A 17754-nucleotide genomic window follows, 5' to 3' on the forward strand; every position below is an offset into this window, starting at 1 on the left:
GTGAGCGCTTTTCCCTTCTATCTGCCCTAGTCCTTTTGCTGTTCCACTCCTTTCCACTGCACTGTCCTTTTTGGTTGTAGCATATTGCTTGTTAAACAACGTTAAGTATTCTGTTTCTGTAGCCCCACAGGATCGCATGTTGAATGGTGCAAACAGCTGATAGCTGCGACCATTTCCAGTCAGATCTCTGGGTCTGTCCCTTCCGAAGGTGTGTCCAGAGACTACCGGGTAAGTGCCCTGAGCAGCATGTTCATTTGTTCTGGGTAAGAGTGAGCAGTCAGGAAAGGCCTTGCTGCTTTGAGTGTCAGCTGGTAAGTACTTCAGTGACCTCGGAATGTTTCACAACTAGAAGCATCTCATTTGTGCAGAGGATTCATTTGAATGTGATCTATATTTTCCTCCATAGTTAGAGGAGTGACAGTGAAGTGTACAGGAAAACTAAAGGTTGTGCTGAATGAAATGCCAGGAACGACTTAATCCTTCTTCTGATTACCACATCAAACAAAACAGGAAACATAGCTAAAGTAAATTAATAGTTGTAGGTTGAAGTTGCTTTGTGTCATTTGCAGTACCAGTGATCTCTCTAGACTTCACCAGAAAGAAATGAAAGCACACGTCTTTATTGCCTCTTTATTACTGCTCAAGGAACGTTAGTATTATCATTTTACATTGGATTTGACCAAAGAGAGAGAAATTAATGTGAAACTAAACAATATCACCTTTTTTGTTCCTTCCCAGCTATATTTTTGTTATTAATGATGGCAGAGCATTCCTCACCTAATAGGTTTCATTCTGCTTTTTACACCTGTTCTTTTGTGCTTGTTTGCTGTTTCTTTATGGAGGCAGTTAATTGAACCTGTCTGAGAACACAGGTCACCTGTGTGAACAAAGACAGGCTGCTGCAATCTGGTTCAGAATGTACTTGCTGCTTTTGTTCTAGACTTAAAAGGATTTGATATTGGTGTAAAATAACCAGATGAAAATGTTACTTTCCTTGTTTTTAACTAGATTTGAAACCATTTGCTAATGAACTCTTATGTTTCAAAGTTTGCTGTCCAGCACCAGTGTATTTTAGACTCTGTGACTGCAGATGAGAATCTGCCCGCACTTGAAGATGAGTTCCACAGTGTTTCTGACTATATAGTCTGTTTGAAAATTCCCTTCAGAGAGCTTGGTGTCATCGGCACTGCCAGCTCCTTACCCTTATAAAGGACGGGCAGCTCTCAAGGGTAAAGTCTTGGACAGAGCACTGTGGGACACTGCGTTACAGCTGACAGAGTTGTCTGTGCCATGTAGATCAAGGACTTTGTTGGGGTAAAAGGCAGGTGTGTCAGCTCAGTGCTCAGTTTATCTCTGAGTTACATGGTATTCCTCTGCCTTTGTTATAAGGCACTCCTTTGTATCCTGAGTAGCTTCATTCTCTGTTGCATATTCACCTTGGTTATTACTTAAGAGGACTAAGTCTTTTGAGGCCTAGTTAGGTGCGTTTATCTCTGTTTCTTAGAAACGAAGGAACAAAAAATAATGAGTATTTAGAATTTTTGTGTTTAAAAAGAAAGTATTTGCCATTATTGTGATGCGATTTGATCTCTGCATAACCACATATAATTTTCTGTCCCAGAATTTCTTTATCTGAATTAAGAACCTGAGTCTTGTCTGTGCTTTAGGAAAGGCTTTCCTTTGTGCTTGGTGTCTGTGGTGGCTCAGCAGTGCTTAGTCAGTACTGCAGGCACCTGTATGGCTAGCATAGATCCAGAAAAACTGGTGCTGTACATTCAGCATTAAGAAACAGAGTCCTCATCTTTAGGAATAAGGTGGGTGACACTGGTGTGACGGTAAGAAACAGTTCCACCTGGTGAGCACTGAGCGAGCTGGGAGCTGCAGGATGGCATGGGGCTCTGCCTGGCAGTGCTGCTGAAGGAAGCACTGCTGTGCCTGGAAGTCATGCAGGTAGCAGAAGCTGGGTGCATCTGCCTTCAGAAATAAGTTGAATGTGAGAGCGGTGAGGTGCCAGAACAAGCTGCCCAGAGATGCTATGGATGCCCCATCCCTGGAGATGTTCAAGGCCGGGTTGGATGGGGCCCTGGGCAGCCTGATCTAGTGTTAAATATGGGGGTTGGTGGCCCTGCCTGTAGCGGTGGGGTGGAGATTTGTGACCCTTGAGGTCCCTTCCAAGCTGGGCCATTCTATGATTCTGTGTGATTCTAACAAAGAGCTGCAGCTGTCTGTGTTTTGCCATTAGAATCCAGAAGATCTGGGGGTTGTATTTCATCACTGTTACCGCAGTCTTCTTATTTTTACCTCAGAGGATCACTGGGCTTGTTCATCCCATGTCACAGTAGCATTGAATAAAATAGTGATTAGGAGTGAATTTGTTTCAGCACTAAATGGAAGTGACCAGCATACTTTCACAGCAGAATAATCCTGCAAGTAGGAGCTGCTATACGTACATGGGGTTGTTGTGTTCTGCTTTTAAGTTCATCTGTAATGAATATGCTTGGAAGTAGAGTTCTCTTGAAAATCTGACAAATGCTGTAATACCTTTAATGAATCAAAGCTGTGCATTTTGTTGGATAACATGTTATATTTTAACTAACAGGTGTACAGGAGGCCTGATATTCGGGTAAGGTTACCTGTGGCAAGTAGTAAAACGGCCTCCTGCCTGTTTGTCCTTTGTGCTGTGTGACATCTTGGTGTGTCAAACGTTCTTCTTTACTTCGTCGATGGTTTTTATGATCTCTCAGGCTGTGTTTCTATGCAGTGCAACAGCTTCTTTGCCATAGAAATGCTTCATATCCGTTACTATGTTTTCATGAGCAATAAAAGTCAATGTGTGAGAAAGCAGTGTGTTTGAATTGCATTACAAATGGGCAAAACTAACTTCAGTGTTACCGTATGTATTTTGACAAAGCTTGCAGCTGAGGCTTACATGCTTCTGACTGCTGAGTACTGTGTGAGCACCTCTAACGTAGTGTCTGCATTAAAGAGTGTTGGTGGATGAAAGCATTGCATCTTCGTCCAGCCTGTTGAATGAAACAAGATTCACGTTCATTCTTGCTTTTGTACATGTGCTACTTTAATTACCTCAATCCTGTTGTAGAATGGGAGGCTGGGTTGGAAGTTGGATGCTAGTGCATCGCCCTGCGTCTTTTTAATGACAGTTTTGTAGGTCTTGCCTATTCTTCATTGTTTTGTCCCTCTCAGTAGCATGTATAGAGTGAGAAATGATCTGGACAGCGTTCTGACGTTGTTCATGAAATGTGTCTAACACTTCGATTCGAACAAAGAGCTCTTGTTTGGTCTCGCATCAAGAAAAGAAGTCTGAATGATGCCTTTCTTATCTCTTGTTTACATGTTGAAAATGATGTGTTCAGTCAACGTTCACAAGTTGATTCTTTTTTTTTTTTTAATAGAAGGCTCTTGAAATAATTGGCGTGGGATGACTAACAGAAATGGACCGTTTTCCATCGGTTTTTCTTAGCCCTTTGTAAGGGCTTTGATCTTGGAGTGGTCTGCTGTGCTTCTCTGTCCTTCATTGCTTTCCAGTCTGTTGGTGTGCTCTGCTGGTCCTTCTGATTTTCTCTCAGGGATCGCTATGTCTGCTTTAATTTCGGAAGCAGTGTTTGTATGGTTGGAATGCAAGCAATTTCCAGTTACCAAAATTCAGTCAATGCTTAGATGCCAGCAATTCTTTACTTAGAATTTGAAAGTTGTTTGCTTGTTTTTTTTTTTACTAGGGAAAACATTTTGAGCCCTTGTAGAGTCCAAATTGGCTGAAGGTGATTCCTCTTTTTGGGGAGCTCTGTAGAAATACCATTAAAAGAAACAATTGGCTTTGGCAAACAATTGTAAATGTAGACTGAGTCTGGCTTTACAGTCTTCCAAGTGAGAAGTTTGCACATGGGCTGGGAGTACTGGAACGTCACAGACACAGCTTGTCTCTACTCAGTGCTGAAAGAGCATGGAAGAACAGTTCTGGCAGTTACTTCATTTGACCCAGCGATGTCGGTGCTTCTACCCAGAGTGTGTAGGGACATGAAGTTTATTAAAGAGATTTAATAAGTCTTCAGGATTGGCTGCCGTTACAATGCAAAATGTATATACATACATGTTTAAAAAAAAAGGGACTCATTTGCATTATTTTGCTCTGAAGAGTAATTGCAACTTTAAAGTTTCTGAGTCACCTTCATAGCAATGCAGAAGTTGTGGGATAAATGTGAAACTGTGAAACTGAAAGTTAATTAAAACATGGCTTGTACAGTATCGCGTTTCTAAAATTGACTGAATAATAGTATTTGAACTATTTTTTCCTTGGAAGACCGCATGACTTTTGTCCTAATGGTACTATTGCTAGCTGTACTCAATTTCTTCTGTTTATAAGCATGTGATGTACCTTGAATTCATTTTCTTCACTATGAAGTTGCTCGTCTAAAAAGACAGTACATACTTTCCTTTTTTATGTACCAACCCAGTCTCTCAAGTGAAAAAGATAGTAAGCTTTGAATTCTGTGTTGTGCCAAATAACATTAAATGAGTAGCCCCAGGAGGGAGTTTAGTGCCAGGAGTGGGGAGCTCTGGAGATCAAAGCTGGGGTTAAAGTATATGCTGTCTCTTTAAGGATAGAATAAAAAGGGGGAAACTAGAAAAGGTTCTGTCCTTTCACCTGTTGTGTGCATGATTTTTCCTGTTACTTTTCTCTTGCCCTACTGCTGCCTCATGCAATGCAGGAGATTCAGGATGGACACAATGGCTATCATTCTGAAGCAGAAGCTGATCAGGTGGCAAGTTTTACTTCTCTTTCATTCATTAACTGTGTAGCCAGGTAGCGTACGCTAGTGCAGTACATTGAGACCTCGTATTTCTCATTTTTAGAGGATCTGTAGAAAGTACGTAGTGTGTTTGGTTATGTGCTAGGTAGGGTCTTCATCTGATGGCATGTGGTCCAACCATTGCACCTAAGGCCCCATCTGACAGCACAGTGTCCTCTGAGTTCGTGAGTGTTGGCTCCTTGTCTGCATGTTATCTTCCTTGTGATTGGATGCTACGTATAAAAATCTGGTAGTAACAAAGAAAATGAAAACCCAACATCAATCTAAACATTTTTAGAAGTTACTGAATACAGGCTTGCAGTAGTTTTTTGGTTTAGTTTGGAGACAGCCCAATCCTATCAATTATTTGTATGTGGATCAGAGCTACAAGGGAAGACATTTCTTCATTATGAAATAGTCCATTATGTTTAATCTCATTCAAGATGTATGAAATTGAAACCTTAACGTCTCATCGTGTTGACAAGAAAGAGCTCCTTTTCTCACATGGCCCCTTAAAGTCCCACAAACCACCGTGTTGTTAATTGAAATTTGTAGTAAATCTTTGCCTCCAACAAAGGACCCAGAGGGTTAATCTTGTGTCATCCAGCAATGAAGCCACTTACCTACAGGGAAATTTGTAAACTAGCCCTTACTTTAAAACCACTAATTGTTCTTCTGTATTTCATTTTTACTTCATTCTTAATCTAACTTTCCTGATCCACAACTCCCATAGTGGAGCTCTTCCATAAAAGAGCACGTCAGGATGTTTCTGACTGCTATTAGAAAAGAATGGTTTCTTTTAGCAAAAGACTAACAAATTAATAGCTGCAAATTTGGGCTGGTATTGTTCATACTTTCCTATGCTATATGTAGCCAGCGCTTAAAACTAATTGTTGCATAAATGCTGTGTTACTAATATATGACTAATGTATGTCTGTGTGATATTTATAGCACCGCATCTTGCCTCTTTTAATACAGTACTGTTTGATACAATTGTGCCTTATGAAAAAAGATGCACTATTTGTGTTCCAGTAATGTAGTAGTTAAAGCACTTTTCATCGAAATGTATCGATGCAGTGCAGATGGAAAGTGAGATTTACTCATAGTTTTGGGTTCCTGCCAGGCGCTGCGGGATGGAAACAAACTAGCACAGATGGAAGAGGCTCCGCTTTTTCCTGGCGAATCAATCAAAGTTATTGGTAAGCAAACTACCAAGTACTACACTGAATACCATTAATCCACTAGTTTGTTTACACAAAGGGAAATAATGTTCTATTTTTGAGTTTTGTTCTTTTAATGTCTTGCCATTTTGGATTAGGAGATGTGGTGTGGATTTCTTTTCTTTGTCTTTTAAAACCAAATGTAAACTTGTAAAAGCAATCAGTTCAAGAAGATGACTTTGTCCACTTAGGTACATCATTCACTTCAAGGATGATTTCATTCCATATCAGGAACACAGGTTGTGTTTCTGTTTGGAGTTGCTGAGAATACTTCTTGGATTGAAACGGTTTAATTTGTGGTAGCAAAAAACAGAAAGTTCCATGAAACTTCATTTCCAGTTCTACATCAGATTTATTTCACTTTGGCCTATGATAGCAAGCTCTGCATTAGTAGTACAGTACTTACCTAGGATTCAGCATGCAGTCTTTCAAATAAAAGCATACGTGAGCACACGTAACTTTGAAATGAGTCTCATACTTCTCTATGACTATAACTACCGTTTGCATGCTCCCTCTTGGAGGTGAGTTGGGGTACCTTACACCGCAGGGCAGGGACTGGAGCTGCCTGCAGCTCAGCATAGCAGCAGAATGGCAGGCTTTGTTACCTGCCTGCCACACACACACGCTGAACTCAGTCCTGGCTGCTGAGTAGGTGCTGAGAAGCAGGGAGGAATTCTTTTCCTGGTTGAGGACAGCTCTCTCAGTCCTGGGTAGCATTTGTAGACCATGCTTTCCTCTTTCTTATGGCTCGAGTATCTGACTTTTTATTATGGAACTGCAAAAATCTTACTGTTCTTTAACTGAAAAAGATTTTTATGGAATAAATGTCTATAATAATAAAACAGAGCTTCAATTGGTCTGTTTTTCAGCTAAAGACGTTATGTACATCTGTCCATTTATGGGAGCAGTCAGCGGTACACTGACAGTGACGGACTTCAGAATGTATATCAAAAGCGTTGAAAGGGTAAGAGTTCACTATCTGCGTTTTCTGTCAGGTAGAAGTGTTTCTGAAGTAGATTTAAGAAAGTGACGGATTTGTTGTAAGTGAACGATGATGTTCCACAGCGGTCTATTGAACGGGAATTGTAGTTGATCGTAATGAAACACATGAATGATACAAGACTGTGTTCCAAACCAGATGTAACAAAACTCATTTGCTCTGTGTACAAATTTCAGGATCCTCCTTTTGTTGTCGACGTTCCTCTTGGAGTGATAAGTAGAGTTGAAAAAATCGGAGTACAAAGCCATGGAGACAACTCATGCGGTATAGAAATAGTTTGCAAGGTATGACATGGTACAGATACATTCATTTTAGAACTGTTTTCGTTATGTTTTCTGGTGAGAGGAATCAGAATTCGTGTGCTTTCTGTCCGCTCAGTTCCCTGTATTTGAACATTGCTTCATTTAGATAACACCTTTCAATTCCTCTTGTGATACTTGTGCAGCCTTCAGCACTTCTGCCTTTTGTCCCAAGAGTGAATTGAAAGGAAGAATGGCTGTTGTCATTTGAGTTGCTAGATACTGCAACAACTGCAGTCATCCAGTACAAACAGTTGTGAAACCCCATTCTGATGTGGGTCAAATGATGTCAGTGACTGACCATTACTTATATGCCTTCCTTCTGTAGTATGTCTTATAACCGCTGTTATCTGTTTTAAATTTACCATTGGATAAAATAACGTGACTTTATTTTTGACAGGATATGCGAAATTTGCGGCTTGCCTATAAACAGGAAGAGCAGAACAGATTGGAGATATTTGAAAACCTTGTAACGCGTGCGTTTCCTGTCTCTAATGGACTGGTACGTCTTAAGGTGCAAAGGAAGGTGTCTGGGTCTGTAGGTGGGGAAATTGGAAGTGCTGGGTAACAAACACTGAAGTATTGGTTGATAGAATCTGTTACAGAGCAGGCAAACTACTATGATGCTTTTGTCTCCTTTTTGCATTTGTAAAACATTATGTGACATCCTCTTTCCTGATTTTTTTAATTACATGGCATGTATTGAAAGAAAGAACTGTCTTCAACTTACTTTCTAGCAGAATGCTGTCCATTCTTGTCTGAAAAGTTTGTACCTGCTGTTAAAGAGTTCTAGAAATGTGACATTTGAAATAGGATTCTGTGTTTTGGAGCTTATTGTACTTACAGCCCCTCAGATAGTAATTTATACCTCTGCTTTGTTATCTTCAGCCTCTTTTTGCATTCAGCTATAAAGAAAAGTTTCCTGTTAATGGTTGGAAAGTATATGATCCGTTGTCAGAATACAAGAGGCAGGTAAGTTGCGTAGGAAATTTTTCATCTTTGGCTGCCTACAGAGACTATCTCAGTCTCATGCTAAGGTCATAAAAACAAGTGGCCTGACTTTGAGAATGTTAACCACCTGCTAAAGATGATGGCCACAACAGGTTCTTGAGCAAATTGATCTGTGTTAACGTGTTCCTGAATCTACGTTTTCCAAGTGCTGTTTTTACACAGGCTCTATGAAGATTTGCTTTTGAATAAGCAGGATTAAACAAAGGAGTAACCTTAGTTTGCCACAGCAAATCTAGTTTCCCAGTTGCAACATTATTATTTCATTGTATGGTCACTTCTTACCTGAGCGTGCAGTCTGTTGACATGGTTGTTTTGCATAGCAGTTTTAAAGATAATCAGCAGGAAAGTCTTTCATTGTATTAACTTAGAATAAAATTTATGGACCTAAAATTTATGGCTTATTTAAGATAAACATGTGAGCATACTTTTTTAAGTGTAAAATATCAAAATGTTTATCACAGAACCCAGATAAATACACATCTAGCCTGAAAAATAGAAAAAATACTTTGCTTTCTTACAGGGCTTGCCCAATGAGAGTTGGAAAATATCAAAAATTAACAGCACCTATGAGCTTTGTGATACATATCCTGCTGTTCTTGTTGTGCCAACCAGTGTAAAGGATGATGACCTCTCAAAAGTGGCAGCGTTCAGAGCAAAAGGCAGAGTTCCAGTAAGTGAAACTTGTGCAAGGAACTAGAAGTGCTCTATGTATTTTCTAGCTTGTAAGAAATGATCAGAGTTCTTCTGGCTGCTTTAATTTAACATTAGTTGGCCCACTTCCTTTCTGAAAAGGGGGCAAAGAAGGAAGAATAAGGCTTCATGAGTTTAGAACTGAAGAAAGCAGCTCAGATGTGAGTCTTAATGTTTGGTTATTGTGCTGCGTAATACATTTTTGTTTGGAGTTAATGCTTCTAGGCTTGGAGTATTGTTTGGTGCTAATTCACATATGAACTTGTGTTCTGATTTGGTATGGAATGTGTTACAGCCATGGCAGTTTTCTTGAGAATAGATTCATGTTGCAGGTAGTGAGAAAGTCCTTTTAAATGCATGAAGGGGTGACAGTGTTCATGCTGTAGGTCTGCTTAGCAAAGTGCTGTACTGGTCCTTAGACTTCCACATGGAAACCTGTTCTGCTGTTTGGCTGCTGTCACTGTAAGGAAATTTTTCTTAATGTCCATATGAACCTCCTTTGCCATGTAGGCAGTGGTTGTCTAATTGCACTCTGGCTTGATGCTTTTATATTAGTACAGTAAGATAAAATAGTTTTGCTTTATCCCAGGTGTTATCCTGGATTCATCCGGAGAGCCAAGCAACAATAACACGATGCAGCCAGCCATTGGTAGGCCCAAATGATAAGCATTGTAAAGAGGATGAAAAATATTTGCAGACAATTATGGATGCCAATGCTCAGTCACATAAACTTATCATCTTTGATGCCAGACAAAATAGTGTCGCAGATACAAACAAGGTAGGTTGGTACTGTGAACAGCAGTGATGGTTCACTCTTTATTCCACGGGGCTGAAAATTGAGCAAGAGATGATGATTCAGGGAATTTGATGTGAAAATAAATTCAAACAGGGATCTCTGTTCAGAGCATGGGAAGGGAAGTAAGTTGTTTGGTGTATTTTGGAGTTGAAGGCAGCATGTTCCTGAGGAATAATTCAGTATCACCAGCAGAAGGACGAAGATTTCAATAGTAACAAGAGGAAAGTGCATAGCTGTATTATCAGGTGTAGCTCACTACAATACAGGATTTCTTCAGTCTAAAAAACCTACTCCTAGCACTTCTTGGAGAAATCAAAACCAAGAAGGTGTTTTTAATAGTGCTAGAATAGTTCTTATTCTCAAAAAAATCCTGAACCCTGACTGAAACAACTCCTTCAGCCTTATACTGAAGAATGTGTTCTTTTCTTTTTCTGTTTTTACTTTATTTTTATGACAGGCAAAAGGTGGAGGATATGAGAGTGAAAGTGCCTACCCAAACGCAGAGTTGGTCTTTCTGGAAATTCATAATATACATGTAATGAGAGAATCCCTGCGTAAGCTTAAAGAAATAGTTTACCCTACTATTGATGAGACTCGGTGGTTATCAAACGTGGACTCCACACATTGGCTGGAATATATAAGGGTAAAATTCTTTCAACATGGAAAAAATAGTTTTTAAATTGTGTTATTTGCTTGCATTTCTGAAAACGTTATTAAAATAATGTCTAGAGTCTTTAATCAGTATTATTTTTTAAATAGCCTAGCATTTTAACTGAAGTTGATCCATTCCTTGGTAACTTTATGTTTCTGGCTCTGTGTGTTGGTAGGTAATGAGTTAACTCCTTATAACTCAGTATCATATTTGGTGTTGGACAAGGTTTTCTTTTCTTGAGAGAAGATGTTTGTGTGCAGTCCAGGGTTATCCCTTCTTCTTGGAAAACTGCCCTGGGAACTTCAGATTGCATTTGAATTGCTGCCAAGAGGACTTCACTGTAAATGCAGCCGTCTTTTCTCATCCTTCTCTCCTTCAGTGCAGTGTTGGTGTTCGTGTGTTGGACACCTACATTTTCCTGGGCTGTTTACAGTCTGTGTTGCACTGAGCAATAATCTGTTCTGTTAGTTAATGTGATATTAAAATAAATCACAGTTTTACAGTCTGATTCATTAGCCTCTGAAATGCTTTTAGAATAGGTTATTTCATTATCATATTCACTCCTCTGTTTATTATGAGTATGGGTGGAGTGGAATTTGTCTTATTAGCAATTGCCTCAAATGTCACTCACGCCAAACATGCTTTGAATTAATCAGTTATACTTATTCAGTAGATAGTGCTTGCTAACTGCTGCAGGAGAATCAGTAGAGGGAGCAAATGCTTACATGATTATACAAGATTTAAACAAATGTAATGTTCTTTTGGGACCACTGTTCATTTGAAGTTGTCTATTTCAAGGGGATTTGGGAATCTTGAGTATCTGGAAAGTTTTTTGTTGTTGTATTTTTTAATAACCAGCCTGGCCTTAAATATAATCATCAAGTTTTAAAAGTGGATTTTTATACACTGATCACCTTTTGGTGACGATTGTGCAGCATGGCCTTGCAATTGCTTTGAAGACTGGTCTTGTGCACTTCTGCATTGAGTGTAGCTTTCCTCCTTCCCAGGAAGACATGTTACATGCTTGGAAAGGGAAGAATGCAAGTGTTTAGCAATTTTCTGTTTTCTCACATTGGAATGCAGAGAGAGGAATTTTTCTGAGGTCCTATTCTGGTGCTTTTCTTCCCCACATATTTATCAGTTTCATGATAGGCTGTGTTTTAGGGACAGACCTCCATAGGAGAGAGATTATTCAAGTATTAAAAAAACAAAGCAACTAGAGAGCAGCCAGAGAGAGCTAAGAGAAGGTTTTGTGTGGGAGACAGAAACAGCAGGTTCACACGAGTGAATTTCAGTTCTCTGCCATCTCTGTCCTTTGTTCCCCCAGCGTGCTTCTGAGTCCAGGTTATTCATGGCCTTATTCATGGCTTGTGTTTCTCATGCTGTGTGCTTCATGCATCAGCAGATCAGGGTAGGCTCCCAGCCAGCAGTCCCTGGTTTTGTTTGGGTTGTGTTTTGATTGAGATCAGCCTAGTGTAGTAGCCCAGTCCCTTCCTGTAGTGCTAGCAGTTGAGAACTGAAAGCTGAGGAAGACAGGAGTGATTCTTTCCTGTGAAGATGAACTTTGATCTTCTTGAACCCTTTGCCTTTGGGGTAGATTACAGGGTTTTTGTCTATATTCACATATATTCTATATGCTTGAGGACTGGCTTTTGTCCCTCCAGGTGTATGCATCTTGCTGTTGGAAAGTCTCTGATTTTAACGCGGTGTTGTCCAGATAACTGTGTAATTAATCCGCAAATTTCAAAGATGTGATGTTTAGAAGTATAAAATCATACCTTTTGGTGGAGTTTTGTTTTATATTTAATATGCTTGTTTTTATTTATTTAAGATGCTTCTTGCCGGAGCAGTAAGAATTGCAGATAAAATTGAATCTGGTAAAACTTCTGTGGTGGTACATTGCAGTGATGGCTGGGATCGAACAGCACAACTTACTGCACTAGCTATGCTTATGCTGGACAGCTATTACAGAACTATCAAGGGCTTTGAAATCCTTATAGAAAAGGAATGGATAAGTTTTGGACACCGATTTGCAATGGTAAGGTGAAAGCGTTCATATGTTATTTGTCACCTTCAGCTCTTTAATTTTGTATGGTGTGCTTTCTCACATCACTTTGCTCTTTAGTTTCTGCAGTATTCATTTGACTGAAGGGTTAGCAGGAAATTAGGGCATGATACCATGACTGTATTTTTTAAAGCATAATGCAGTGACATTTTTGGCATCTGGCTTGAGAGTGTTTCAGGAGAAACAATACATACTTAAGCAAGTGGACATGGAAGTTTCATCATTGTTTGAGTATAGTTGTACTAAGTACCTACCAGTTTGATCCCATAAACAGCTATACTTTAAAGACGGAGGAAACGACTGAGAGAGCTCTGCTGAACAACAGCAGCATGTCAATAAGTGAATATTGGGGTGTGTTTTTAACAATTGAAAAGTATAGATTGGCCTTATGGAAAATTTGCTTGTCTTGTTCATCTTTGTATGTATTGTCTTTAAACAATGCTGTAAATACACTGGTCAGGAGTGAAAACCTCATCCTGTCTTTCAGCGAGTAGGACATGGAGGTGATGATCATGCCGATGCAGACAGATCTCCCATTTTCCTTCAGTTCATTGACTGTGTTTGGCAAATGACAAAGCAGGTAAGGTGTCTAGGAATATATTTTTGAGGTCTTTGTGCTGTTATGGAAAAATACATTGTACTGAAGTTTGCGTAGTATGTGAATTGTTTTGAGGCGAGGAAGATAAAGTTCTGGTTCCACACAATTCTTGCACTCCCAGAACACCTCAGTGTTGTTCTTGTGAACATGGTGCTCAAAAATCTTGCATCATGCTTTCTAAAGTGTGTATTTGAAACAGTTGTCCTACATGCGTTAGGAAAGCTTCCCGCTGCACTGCTGGGCCCTTGTTCAGAGTTGCTTGAAGACTTTCTGTGTATCTGTATTTCAGCATTAATCTGCTGTTTATTATGGCTGGAGAAAAATAAATGTGGAATTCTGCCCCTCTCTCAGGGGAAGGCTAATAACAATAGCAAAGAGAGAGACTTCTAAACACCTGGTAAGAACAGAAGTCCTCTGGGGAGATCCGTAATTAAGAGCAGCCTCTTCTGTTTTTGTTTTCTCCCTGTCTGCCTCCTGTTTCTTGCCATTAACAGTTCAGTTGCCTCTTGTTGAGATAAAAATAATAACAGCGGAGCTATGGAACATTTAGCCAATACCACATCTGTTCAAAACATGGATCCAAAAACTGTTGGGAAATTCGAACAACAGTGATGCTGGAAAGTAATTAAAGTTACAGTACAACAAAATAGGAAACATCATTCTTTGAAAGTTTTGGGCCACTGTTTTTTTAGTTGACTTTGGCACTTAGAGAATGTGTGTGGAGATTGTGGTTGCCTTGACATACACCTGGGAGAACCAGGATTCTATTTCATCCTTGTGAATCTCGCTTGCTTATAGCACAGTTTTAAGTTTCTTGCTTCAGAATCCATGGCAAACATGTGTGACATGTTCCAAAGCTCAAATAAGCGTCATTGGCTGGGAGGGGATGTGCGTTCAGACTCGTGCTTGGGCGCGGGCTCTAAGCAAGCAAATTTACTTTTGTGCTCTAAGCATTTCATTCTCAAAACATGCAGCTTAATATAGCATGAGAATCTTTAACTGGAGCTGGGATACAGACCTCTGGATAGCTTCAGACAATGAAATTTAGTTATTGACAGCCCGATATTTTCCCAGATTTTTACAGGCTTCGTGACAACTAATACAGTGTTAGGGAGTTTGAGAGAAGTACATTGATAGCAGATTGAAAAAATAAGTTGATTTCCCACTGCTGTCTGTAAATTTTAATGATTTCAAGAAGCAGATGTTGAGTTGGAACGGCCACGTTACCTGATGGAAATGAAAAACACCTGCAAAATCGTCAGGTAGTAATGCAGTTCAGTTATTATGTTCCTACCTTTAAAGCATGGTTCCCTCATAGCGGAAAGGTACGTTTCAGGTTGATTAAAAAGGTGTATTGTGTTCATTATTGGATGCCACCAGTTTCTGGAGGTTCATTTTGCATTGATTTCAGTAATACCCTTTATGATATCCTGCTCAGTTAACCTGGGTCAGTTCAATTCTGCAATCGTAAGCACCGTTCAGCACAGTGTTTAAACTTTGAGTGTTGCCATGGTACAGAATTGGTTTATCGATTATGAAATGAAAAAGCACGTTGGTTTTGCATCTCCTTGAGTCAGATATCACTTGGCATCATCAGACGTTTTAAGCAACAGAATTCTTCTCTTAAAATACCTCCTTTATAAGAAGAGAAAAATGAACAACAAACCCTCCAGAAGCATCAAGTGGGAGATTTTAATGACCCATATGTTCTCTCTCAATTAGTGGGTTTGACAGGAAGTAAATTTTCATTTGGGGAATGTTTCCACCTGAATCTTCAAACAGACACTAATGGGCTTGGAACTACAGAGGAAAGAATTTTTAGGTCAGTGATTTTTCAGCAGCGGTAACAGAAGCTCTGCAGTCTTAAAACATCAGCTCCAACAGTGCAACTCTTGTATTCCAAGATGGAGTTTCAATAAAGTGCTATCACTTATTAATAAATTAGTTGGAGCACAACCACTGATGTATGGAATTTTGGATATGCTTCGCTAGGTCGGAATAGCGGCCATGTCGGCATCCATCTGATTAGCGCAGATGGAGCCATCACAGAACGTTAATGTGACAAGGCTCATTAAGAGCTATTGGTTAAGGAAAGCTCCTTTAGGAGAGGCTTTGTCTTCAGAGTTCCTTCCAAACATTGTTTTCATCCTTTGCCAGTTATCTTTGTGTTACGTATGTGCTTGCTGCTCTGGGCCGGGTGTGGGAGATGGAGATCCAAGTGGTGCTGGCTCTCCCCTGGCTAGTTCCAGCAGACCTGCTCAGCAGGTTACACTCCTGGTTTTTGTTTAAATGATAGCTGTGTTGTTAATATTGTTGTACTGTAGTAGAGTTTGAGCATGAGTTCCTAAAAGTGAGGGCATTAGCGATAACTTCTGTACTTGACTGAAAAAGAGAATTTGATCATCTTACCTTGCATCTTTCTTAATATCCTTTATGTTTTACTTAAAAAAAAAAATGGCTTGGTGATGGAAAGCAAACTGTTGCTTTGTATAGGAAGCTGTTGCTTTGTATAGGAAGCTGTACTGTGAGCATTGAATGCTGTTGAACAGTACTTTATCCGTAACAGGGTCAGAAAGAAGGCTCCATTTATTCTGTACGTCATGATATTGGTGGTTTCCATACTCAGAACTTTCAGCTGAAAGTTGGTATGTCTTAGCTTGAGAAGCCTTAGAAGGAGGTTTTAAGTCAAACACTGCAAGAACAATCTTCTTTTAAAACAATATTGCTTAAAACATAGATCTTTCTGTTTTAAACACAAGCACAACCATTGCATGTTATTCAGCTCCTTACTTTCAACATGAATATCATGTCACAAACCACAGGTGACACTGAAGAGGAGTTTCCGGATGAGTTAGTCCATCCCCAGCCATGACTGCTAGGTTATTCCTCCCAGCTACACTTGCCTTTTTCTTTTTAAAGTCTCTCTCAAACTGATGCCAAGGCAATAGTATTGCTTAGTGACACATGACTGAACCCAGGCTGCTGCTTTCTTCACATCTTTGCACTCTACAACTTCCTGAAGGGAGGTTGTGACGAGGAGGGGCTTGATCTCTTCCCCAGGCAACAAACAGGACCCGAGGAAATGGCCACAAGTTGTATCAGATGAGGTTTAGACTGGACATAAGAAGGAACTATTTCTCTCAGAGTGGTCAGGCACTGCAATGGCTGCCCAGGGAGGTGATGGAGTTGCCATCCCTGGCAGTGTTCAAGAGGCATCTGGATAGGGAGCAAGGAGATATGGGTTAGTGGTTTTCTGTAGGTATGGTAAAAGGAGGATGGTTGGACAAGATCGTCTTGTAGGTCCTTTCTGACCTTGTGATTCTATGATTCTGTGATTCTATGAAATTCTGACTTGAGAATTTTGCATAGAGGAAGAAATTCCTGGTGGTAAATCTGCAGTATTACATTCTAGACTCCTGCAGATACTCACTCCTTTAGTGGAAATGAAGAAATGTTTTCATTTGTCCTAAAAATACGTCTCCTAAGATGCTCGTTCTCATGGCAAGGGGAGAAATGCTGCTTATAAAATTTTCCTCGAGTCATCAAAGTTTGTTTATTCTCTTACATGTTCATCATTCCATATCTGTGTTTGAAACCTTCGTCGTTCTGATGGAAAAGTTATTTTGACACATGAAGCAGTTGCCATATGTAGTCCTATCATAAATATGATTGAAGGACGTTTTCCATCTGAATAAATAGCAGCCCATGCACTTTTGTATTGATTTCTTCCTGTCTGATTTTTGAAGCACTATGGATTAAGATGCATTCTGAGTAATCTGTGTGCTTTCAGATTTTCCATGTGTTTATTCTAGAGTGTGTCAGGTAACCTCTGCTTGTGAATGTAATGTGTGGTGGTATCAGAGGAACAACGCTTCTTTCAATGTGGATATCCAGAATTTACTTCCTAATATAGAAAGAAGAGGGATTAAAAGATTATTGTTTGTAGCCAATGCTTAACTCAAGGGGTGAGATGAAGAAAAATGGCATAACTTGGGGAAAAAGTATAAGAAACATTTAAAATGTATATCCAGTGTGTTTTATGTACGTCTGTGTTTATTATCCAAGTCACTGCATGTTAGAACTAAAGCTCTTAAGTATCATAGAGGAATAAAGCTTATTCTGTTAGATAGGGCTCCTCACAATGAATTGCTTTGTGTCAGTAGTTTCACACTAGCTAACGTTTCTGTGCTTGCATCCCTGTGTACTTGCGTAATGAATGTAAGGTTTGTCTCTGAGGACTGTGAAGGAGCATGTAGGTGAAGTGATTATTGCAATGGAAGTTAAGGAAATCTCTTAGTTTTCCTGAAAATAATCACTAAATAAGAGGGAAAAAAAATCTTATCTGAGTGTTTTGGTTATTTCTTATCTGTTAGTTTCTTCCTTTCCTGCTGCTTAAAATACAGCTTAAAATCATTTTACCTTCTTTGTTGTTTTTATTTAAGTTTCCTGCAGCCTTTGAATTCAACGAGTTATTTTTGATCACCATTCTGGATCACCTTTATAGCTGTTTGTTTGGGACTTTCTTATGCAACTGTGAAAAGGAAAGGCTAAAAGAGGTAAATAATTGATGAAACACGCGTCCTTAATTTGTTGGCTTTGTGTGGAAGTGCTTAGG

At 39.6% G+C, this 17754-nt stretch overlaps 1 protein-coding gene across 6 annotated transcripts in view; it reads left to right on the forward strand.

Moving 5' to 3' along the window:
• Positions 1 to 17754, forward strand: part of MTMR1 (myotubularin related protein 1) — a 30279-nt gene that overhangs the window by 1962 nt on the left and 10563 nt on the right. The window contains exons 2-15 of one of the 6 annotated variants that reach the window (XM_072334933.1): positions 123 to 228; positions 2600 to 2623; positions 4728 to 4781; positions 5932 to 6007; positions 6898 to 6992; positions 7205 to 7312; positions 7728 to 7829; positions 8216 to 8299; positions 8859 to 9008; positions 9618 to 9806; positions 10282 to 10467; positions 12308 to 12514; positions 13029 to 13121; positions 17582 to 17695. In XM_072334933.1, the coding sequence (XP_072191034.1) occupies positions 123 to 228; positions 2600 to 2623; positions 4728 to 4781; positions 5932 to 6007; positions 6898 to 6992; positions 7205 to 7312; positions 7728 to 7829; positions 8216 to 8299; positions 8859 to 9008; positions 9618 to 9806; positions 10282 to 10467; positions 12308 to 12514; positions 13029 to 13121; positions 17582 to 17695 (1588 nt within the window). The remainder of the gene's footprint in view (positions 1 to 122; positions 229 to 2599; positions 2624 to 4727; positions 4782 to 5931; positions 6008 to 6897; positions 6993 to 7204; positions 7313 to 7727; positions 7830 to 8215; positions 8300 to 8858; positions 9009 to 9617; positions 9807 to 10281; positions 10468 to 12307; positions 12515 to 13028; positions 13122 to 17581; positions 17696 to 17754) is intronic. The other 5 variants (XM_072334935.1, XM_072334938.1, XM_072334936.1 and 2 more) reach the window with 5 other exon arrangements.

Source organism: Excalfactoria chinensis, chromosome 4 (genome assembly GCF_039878825.1).
Source record: "Excalfactoria chinensis isolate bCotChi1 chromosome 4, bCotChi1.hap2, whole genome shotgun sequence".
NCBI lineage: Eukaryota > Metazoa > Chordata > Aves > Galliformes > Phasianidae > Excalfactoria > Excalfactoria chinensis.